Below are 9,459 nucleotides of genomic sequence, written 5' to 3'. Positions count from 1 at the left end.
TGCTTAATACAAACTGACGTAAAATTGAGTTTTAAACCGAAATTTAAATAGCAAAAGAAACGATAAGGTTCGTTGAAGCATGTACTTGAGTAAATATATTTTTATAATAAATATCGTATTTCATACTCGATGCGTTCCTGCGATCAATTTACAAACTTTTGTATTCTAACATACAGTATTTTACTTTTTCGTGCAAACCTTTGACATTTTATTTCTCCAATTTCTATGCACGCTAGGCTAAACCAACGTTTTCGTTTTCGGTCCTTCTCAGATTGCTTGGTTGAGGTTTTAACAATTTCCACAGAGATATTTTTCTTGTTTTGTCTAAAAACAGTTTTACCATTGGCCAACACATTTTATTCGCTGGTGCCTTTGCGCTATCGAAATTAACGTCAATTTAAATTCCCCGGGGCCAGAGCCTAGTGGCTAAATCGATATATTTTGTTAGGCATCTTAAAATGGCGTAAATATGCAAAGTTACGGGCTACGAAACAGGGCCAGACACCTGCAACGGTGGCGCAATACCCGTGCGACTTATATAAGAAGTTGAAGTAGGCAAAACTTAACCAAGATCCTTTGGGAACTGTAAGCAATTTATCCTCTGACTTTTACCAGGCTCTGGAATAAAATCGAAGAGCTGGAATAAAATCAATTTCAAACTGGGGGCTCTACGAATTTCTACGGAATTCAAATTAAGTTCTCGCGAATTTATTTGATCGTTTCTTTTCGGGATCGACCGGTGAAGCTACCGGCAAAAATAAAAACACAGTGGGTATGGTATTTTTCTTTTTGTTTTTGTCACGTTTAATCACGAATAGCATTCCTGCTTTTAGGGCAAAGGGCGCGTCTTTAAGCCAGGCCTTATATAATTTGTGGTTGAGTTTCGTATCAAAAAAATATCGCTATTGTTCGCTGGATGCAGCTGTTTCGTGCAGCTGTTTCACAGGCCGATCTCGTTGGATAATATGGGGTTGGGCATAGTGATATATCTATATTATTTCCTCGTTAAAGGTTCACTGGCTCTATCGGAATAGTATAAATTCTATACCAATCTGCATGGTTTCCATGCCGCGCACGATTTTCGGATAAAGTTGGGTCAACTGACCGCGCGCGGCCGAGTTTTATCTACAACTGGTGCTTTGTCGGGCATATAGTTTGTTTGCGATGGCTTCTTGCGGACAATTTGCCGAGCTACACGAAATGCACGAGAGAAGACAAGAAATGCACGAGAGAAGGCAGAGCGCAATTCCTTTTTTCGCGGGGATTTCGTATCTTGAGGGAAGGCGCCGAGTCGAGGGTTTGTATTGTCGTTAAACGGTTCGGACGCGAAGGAGAGTTGAAAGGCACAACTGGCCGTCGTCGAACAGTCAATAATGACCGGACGAGTGACCAGCGCTTGATAGCAGTTGAATAGTGGAACATAACAGTCAGTTTAGCGAAACGTTAGCGTTGTTGGATTTTCTCGCGCTATCAAAGCCCGTGAATTAGGATGGCTTGTTGTCTAACTATTGTGATTGAAATTAAGGTAGGGTTAAACGAGTGTTTTTCCTTCACTTGGCAAGCTCAAAAAGCTGAAGCACGTTAAAAAAAACGGTGAACATAAGGACAAATCCCTCTTTTCAAAATTACGTTTGTTAGTCTCAAAAGGTTGGAAATTTGGTAGCTCGCCATTACCTTGACTCCATTTTGGCTTTAACGCTGTACAATCCACCCCTTGAGGGGTCTTCAATCAGCGACGTATTAAGTTAACATTGAGAACAGCCGTATGTAAATTGCTAACTAAAGGACGTCAAACGGGGCAAGTAGTCTACGTGCACAATGTCACTTGTTTTAACGTCACATCAAGATAAAAGCAAGGCTAACGTTATATCGCAGCAGTCGGAATTGTATTATCCTGTAATTTGGTTAAGGGAAAATCGAGAGAAAATCTCTACTAAATCGAGAGAAAATCTCTACTATTACGACAAGTTGCTAGCAGTTTGACCTGCCGCTTATGCAGACCTTATATATCTGCAATAGGTCTGATATAACTAATAATGTTTACTGCTTATACAGAGGCCTGACATTAACTAATCGTGCTTACTGTTGTCGTTGAATGTTCAACTTGTGCTTTGCAAGTTGACGTTTTGCAGCCGTGCTGACAAGAAACAAATGTCAGGCGTCGCAAGGAATAAATTGTGCAATTTGTGTCAGTGGCATTAGCGCTCTATAATTCCTTTGACAAATCAGATGAGCTAGTGGGAGTTAGAACCAGGCCAGGCCATTGCTAGTGTGTGTTTATGAACACGAAAGCGATTATTTAAAAAAAAAAAAAAAAGTGAAAATCCACACGTTTGGTCAAGATTTGTCCGGATTATTGCAACGATTAACAAACGCTGGCCGGGTATGGTATTTTTTTGTGATCAGTAAACGAAGAATATTAAACAAAAACTGTGGTGAGCTTTTTAAAACTATCGTCCAGTTTACATTTTGTTTAGATATAGTACTTGGTATTTCATCTAAGTCCTTATTTGCCGTTGTTTTTGTCCCACAAATATAAACTAAGCATTTTTAATCGTTCGTTATATTCTTCAAAAATCCAACTGATTTGCTTTCCGCCTACGTCGAAAACAACAATAAAAACTTTTAACATTTGTCTCACGACCCTATATATATTAATTCTGTTGTTCAATCAATAAACTGTTGTTTAAATTAATGTATTCCTAATATAAAGTATTTTGAGAACAAAATTTGTCAAAAGTTTTAGATTTTAGGTAAAGATATTTTATTTTTAAGTCAAAAAATACATAATTCCGGTATTTCAGCGATGCGTTCTGGGAATCTATTGTTGAAGACTTACTGCTTTTAAAATAGGGGTCGAATTTATACTTTCAGTAACATTGATTTTTATAAAAAATACGAATTTATGTCCGATTTACGTGACCAGCTGAAGTAAATTCTAACTAGTACATCACTTTGATTATTTTTAACCAAATAGAAGAAATATAAGGCTTGCCAAAACCTAAACTTATGTAATGTGTAAGTGTCGTTTCTTGATTTTGGTTACAAGTCACCATAAAACAAGGATAATTAAGCTCTGTTTATCCGCAAGATGTTGATGTGATAAACCTTAAAATGCTGTTGTGATGCTACACGCGTTCCACTCTATTTTAGGTAGATTGCCACAGAGTTCTGCCTTTTTTCCATAAATACACAAGAGATAAAACGCCAAAGAAGGCCCGAAACGATTGACGTTTCCTTGTGCATTTGTAGATAAACGAATATGTGTAATCCGTAAGACCTGGTTTTAGCTATTTAAGTCTATTGATAGGGTACAGTTTTACCAGTTTGACAATTGTGTAACCCAGGCCGGCAAAAATTAGTTTAACACGACGATTTTATTGTTCAGTTTAGTAAACTTTTCTATACCAGCGTACTTAAAGAGAAATTTGACAAGTAGTTTGTAGATGGATTAAAACTTGTCCTGTTAAATTACAAAACAAAATTTAGCCAACTTACTGTGTGTGACCAGGGTACAATACAAAACCAGTGTTGTCGCTCGTATTCATCAGGCAATTTGCGTCCACCCTGATTTTAAACATCGATTAAGCTAAAAGTAAAATTAATATCTTGGAAAGAGTCTACCACGTTTTATAATTTTAGGTGTACTGCAGTATCTTCTTTGCAGGGGATTTGTCGATCTTTTTTCAAATATTTCTGTTAACTTCATTCGGCTTGTGCACAACAAGATGACAGGACAAGTGCATTGCGAAAAAAGGTAGATTAGTTTATTTTTTACTAACAAGTTTGTTTTACAATTTACGTGCTGTTTGTTAACATACGATATAGTGGCTTAATTCATTTATATATATTTCTTTCCACCCTATGTGGCATAGTAACCACACGAAGTTCACACAAGGTTATACCGAAACCATGGGCGCGCCACGTAAACATTGACTTAGCGTTGTGTGATGTGATGTTAACTGCTTGCGGCCGCACGGAATTTTCACTATACATTTTCGGATAAAATAGTTCCACGTCCGCTCCGTCTCACATTTAATACCTTGTGGTTTTCATTATGAAACAGACATATCTTGATTATTTTAGTTGTGCCCAAGCCACTTTTGAAGAAGGTTTCGACGTTTAGAGTGTAGTAATGGGCTCGCACAAAAATGGTCACAATAAATTAATTTTAATAATTTATAGTCGTAGCCAAATTCTGATATAGGATTTTTTATAACCTGAAAACAGCGTAAGCCTTATGCAAAATAAACCAAATATGTTTTACAACATAAAGTCGAAATCTAGCCAACGTCGAATTTTAGAAACGCGAGGATCGAGCTGTCCAATTCGCACGACGACTGGCCGGGAATAAGGGAGTGCTTTGTCCAGTCGTTTCGCCGCTACCCCTTGTACAAGTACATGGTGCCCGACGACAATAAGCGCGACGCCTTCCTGCGCGCCTACCTCGACGCAAACTATGACGTCACAGTGCGTAGCGGCCAGGGCATTTTGCTGGCCATCAGCGGACGTAAGGACGGCGAAGGAGAAGGGACGAAGCTGGTCGGCGGCGTGTTGTTCGTACCGCCCTCTAGCGACGGGTGCGGTTGGGCGATCGGAAGTGACGAGCCCTACTGGAAAGCTTACGAGAAACACGGACTCGCCGATATTTCCAAGGAAGGACTGGAGAGAGTTATGAGGTAAGATATTTTATATTGCTCCGCTTCGATAACCTATATGCGATTGATATTTAATTTGAAATGTTCACTTATCCAAAATGGTGAGGCTGTCAGAGGACCAGATTGCAACGTACGACATTTTCCTCATCTGCATGGCACATGTTTTGTTTCTTATACAATAGGTTGTACTGGGAGCGGAAACAAAACCCACCACATTTTAAACTAGGAAAAAGAGACAATAAAGCAATCAAAACATTTATTGTCACAAGTCAAAAGGTTGCCATTTAATGTATTTATGTTTTAAAGATTACATCCTGTAGAAGCGTCCTCGTGTCACAGATTCCGCATTTCTAAAGAAATCTTCCACAATTAATGCACAGTGTTTTGCCAGTTCAGGATATTTTACATACAAATACAAAATTTTAAAAATTTGCACAAAACATTATTTACATATCAAAACTAAACACAAATGGTAAGTCATTTGCTGCAAACTTTCAATTGAACCTCCTGTCAGACTGCTAAAGCTTTGGTACGGTAATTGTTTAAATTGTGGCAGGTTTTTCTGCAACACCCTGTAGAACGAATTGTTGTGAATTAATGGAAAATTTTGGTGTTAGTAATGGGCTATATGAGGCGTAGACGGGAGTGTACAAAGTACATAACTGAGTCAATAAGATTAATGATACAATCTTGTGCTAAATAAAAATTGTCTTCCCTAATCAAATCGTAGAACAGCTTTGTTTGTATTTTAATGGCGATACGAAAAGTGATTCCAAAAATAGTCTGCAACCACGTCATGCCGGGGAATTTTTACCTTCTTTAAATTGATTTTATCTTGATTGCAAAAAACAAAAGAACGACATTACCTTGGTTTAAATGTGGCTGACACTGAATTGTATACACTGTTTGACCCTTGACAGTGTTGTTTACAAATTAAAGTGAAAGAACACCTACATCTTAAGTATAGTTCCATAAAAGGTAGTGTGTTGTAACGAAATAATTGAATGCCAAGTTATTTTAAATGTTGAATTTTATCTAACTTTTTTGCAACGAACTATACGACACATAGTTGACAACGACTTGAGCTTTTCCGTAATAGACAGGCCCAAGAGAGCTGTTTGAATTGTGTGTCGTGATCGTCATTCCAAATGCACGCCATAAAAACTGGAAGATCTTTCTTCAGTTTATTAACGATTTCGTCCTTAAATTCAGAGTCATGGAAAATCCGTCCGAATTTCCATTTAAAGTTTATTAACGATTTCGTCCGAATTTCCATTAAAGGTTTTTCGTTTCACAAATTCTGCAAGCATTTGGCGCGAGATAACAGTAAAACCGTGCATTACGTTCGGATTTTAACGTACAGGCATTCACCAAGCGGTATAGCAGCAAACTTATCTGCATCAAATCTACATATCAAATTTATGGAGCTGTTAAGCTGATGAGCATCGCTTTCCTTATCCAATAATTGCGATTGACGCAGGTACGAAACGTGGGAAAACGAAAACGTCGCCAGAAAGATCGCGTCATCAAATCTGCCAATGTGGAACGGACTGTTTTGCGCCATCATTCCAGAGTTTTCATCGAAGGGATTCGGCAGCCTGGTTTATCGGGAGGCGATTCGAATCATGGCGCGGCACTGGAAGGACAGTCAGCGCAAACTGGCCGCAGCAAATTTGTCAGCGCGACGGCTGCTGCGGACGCCCGAGAGACCGGAACTTGAGCGGGCCTCTCATCCGACCAGCGGACTTAAGGACTTGCTCTCATCCAAGATTCTCCATGGCTTCTGCTTGCTAAACCACCGACAGATGCCGACCAGCGTGTCGTTGGCCGCCAAAGGCACAGACCCGTCACGCTTTCAAGCTCAAAGTGGCAACGACGCGCAACAGCAAATCTTGTCGCAAACCGAAAGCGGCCTGGACATTTTGAGGAACCCTGGAGCGCCCCTTGTTGCGGCTATAAGCCACAGTGACCGCTCGGCCAGCTTTCACGCTTCGAACGGCTTCCACCCAGTCGTCCGAATCCCTTATTTCGATGCGACGCTGGACGAAGCGCCCTTTTACGCGCACGTCTTGGCTTTGGACCCCTTCAGAACGGGGCGTCTCGGCGAATTCGACGAGGCGCTTACGGGTGGCGTCAAGGGCAGCGCGACGCCGAAACTTGCGCAAACGCAACTGGGTACGTCATGCCGGACGAGCGTCAGTGACGTCATTGCTTCGGCACAAAAAACTACGTAGCACTCTAACGTTTTGTTATCGTTTACTTCTCGCGTTTTTTCGTTCGCTTGAGCTTGCGAATTGCGTTGTCGGCACTTTTTCGCGAGTCAAAATTGCAAAAAGAACAAATATCTAACATTGTCGATGTGTTTCATTGTTTCCTAGTTGTTTCAACTGACGATATGGTGTTTTTTGTTTTAGTTTTTTTTTGCTTTAACCGGTTGTCTATTTTTATTTCTCGGTCTTTGTATTACCTGATTTTTCTATACATTAACATAATTTTTCCATAAATCTATACATAATCAAGTTAAAAAGCGTTAATGTTAAAATTTGGTATACTTAATTATGCCACTATAAATCTCTGCAAACTGTTTATTCTTTGTTTCGTTTGACGATAATAAATTTGGTCAAGAATCTACAGAGCTGATTAAGAATAAAAAAGGCAAGAGAAAAGGTAAAACAGCGTCTTGTGGTACAATAACAGCGCCATTTTCATCTTTTAAAAATTAGGATTTACAAATAAAGATTTGACCCATTTTATAATAATATGAAGTTACTATATGTTTGCTTGTCCGCAGATGTTACAAAACGCACGAAAAATCGCATATCTAAACACAAAAAAGGCGAATTGTCGGATACCTCTCTGCCTTTAAAGAGTCGCTATGAAATGTAATCTATATGTAAGTTAAAAAGGGCACTACTATCAAAAAGGGGTGTATACGAATTAGGAATAACTGGTAACATGTTATGGACTATTTTCAATTACAAACACTTTAGGTAATGTAAATGCAGTACAGTTTCCTCAATACACATAATCGTCTAATTTTGCTAAAATCGGGAAAATATAATGCCTTAAATGGCGTACGTCGTAAATGCCATATGCCTATCTAAACAGTCTTAGCTTCACTGGCTTCAATTAAACTTTGTACTACCGCAGCCCGGATTTAGCAACAGCGCATTATGTAGAGGTTTGGCTGTGCGTGTCAAAGTCTGTCTTTGGCTAACAGAGCTTAAATAATTGGGAGTTGGAAAAGACCTGTATGACATTGACTTGTGCTTGCAATATTAAATTTTCTTTAAAGTGATTCTCGAATTTGTATCGAAATCGTCTTTACAAAACGCACGCCCAAATTTGTTGACAAATTTACTACGGTTGGCCATTCAATTGTTATGTAATTCACACAATTTAGACCGGTTCAAATGGTCATATAAAAATAAATACACCAAAAAATTGCTCTAATTTCTTTGACCCCAAAGTTTATGGTCCGAAGAACAAAAAAATACGATTTGTTATCAAATGAGCTGTATTTGATTTTACTTCATTCAACTTACACTTTAGCAAAAACCACATTTCCATTTGGTGAGAATCGGTTTTAGCATTTTGCCTGCTTTTTGTGCAATAGATTTAACACTTGAGAACTTGCTGAATAGGAGTTGGGCTCCGAACAAATTTACCTTAAAACAAATTTATTAAAAAATACTCGAGTTGGATGAATTGAAATACAGGCATTAAACTCTGCCAACTGAATATCTCCATTTTCCTCTAAATCGTCATGAACATAAAATAGGTGAAAAAAAAATATGACGGAATCACTTAAAAATGACTAATGAAGAATTAATTCAGCTTTCAAACTGTCAACCTATGTACTTATGTAGCAAAGAACTGTAGTAAACTATCTTCTGCGTAAATATAACTTTTTATTTCTAAAAACAGTCCTTATAAATCATTTGGAATGTAAATCAGCAATAAATGCCTCAAATTATTTTCTCAACGACTCATATTTGCCTCGTACCTACCTCACAAAGACTTTTTAATCATCGAAGTTTCAATTTCTAATCTATGTCGATCAACAAGCAAACCGCGCGGTTTTATTGGTTTATTGGTTTTCGCTGGTGGTGTTTTTGCGCGAGATCACGCTCATCATGCGCATTCCTTAAAAATTCAAGTTCACCAAAATCCTGTTATACATCCAAGCAGAAAGAGTATTTAGCTGATTAGCACCGCCTTAGGCGTAATGCAATCACCGCAGGACAGGTACGAAGCGTGGGAAAACGAAGATGCGGTCAGAAAGAGCGCAAACTGGCCGCAGCTAATTTGTCAGCGCTACGGCTGCTGCGGGCGCCCGAGATAGCGGAACTTGAGCGGGCCTCTCATCCGACCAGCGGACTTAAAGACTTGCTCTCGTCCAAGCTTCTCCACGGCTTCAGCTTGCTAAACCACCGACAGATGCCGATCGACGTGTCGTTGGCCGCTGAAGTCACAGACCCGTCACGCTTTCAAGTTTATTGGTTACAGGAACGTAAAAAATAAGAATCGTCCTCGAATTAAAAGGTCGTAGAAATTAAGTATTCCTTTTCTATTTAGCCACAATTTTACGATAAATTTTATAAAATGAAACAAACGTATTTTTGATGTTATTCTTCAAGTAGCGTTATTTCAAACCACTGAACTTTCCCTCGAAATCTTAATATGAGACACAAACAATATTTGCCTTAAGGCAATTTTGTTGATGGGAGACTCGACTTGATAGGTTATAAGTGAACGTGTTATATTTTGTTCTAAAATGAAAAATAATCTTTTCTTTCCA

The 9,459-nt window shown here is 38.8% G+C and overlaps 1 protein-coding gene across 1 annotated transcript; it reads left to right on the top strand.

The window, feature by feature from the left end:
- The first annotated feature begins 4,308 nt into the window (after positions 1 to 4,308).
- On the top strand, positions 4,309 to 9,182 carry LOC146163779 (uncharacterized). The gene is made up of 3 exons (XM_083380590.1): positions 4,309 to 4,679; positions 6,139 to 6,833; positions 8,902 to 9,182. Exons 1-3 carry the CDS (start codon positions 4,402 to 4,404, stop codon positions 9,180 to 9,182), a joined length of 1,254 nt encoding a protein of 417 aa, XP_083236716.1. The 5' UTR covers positions 4,309 to 4,401.
- The last annotated feature ends 277 nt before the right edge of the window (positions 9,183 to 9,459 follow it).

Source organism: Ascidiella aspersa, chromosome 2 (assembly GCF_963924565.1).
Source record: "Ascidiella aspersa chromosome 2, kaAscAspe10.2, whole genome shotgun sequence".
Classification (NCBI taxonomy): Eukaryota; Metazoa; Chordata; class Ascidiacea; order Phlebobranchia; family Ascidiidae; genus Ascidiella; species Ascidiella aspersa.
The sequence above is the reverse complement of the archived record's forward strand: the minus strand, read 5'-3'. Positions and strand labels throughout refer to the sequence as shown.

Coding starts and splice junctions, on each gene's coding strand:
- LOC146163779 (XM_083380590.1), top strand. CDS start 4,402: ATGGTGCCCGACGACAATAAGCGCGACGCCTTCCTGCGCGCCTACCTC. Junction 4,680..6,138: donor GGACTGGAGAGAGTTATGAG/GTAAGATATTTT, acceptor CGATTGACGCAG/GTACGAAACGTGGGAAAACG. Junction 6,834..8,901: donor ACTTGCGCAAACGCAACTGG/GTACGTCATGCC, acceptor CAATCACCGCAG/GACAGGTACGAAGCGTGGGA.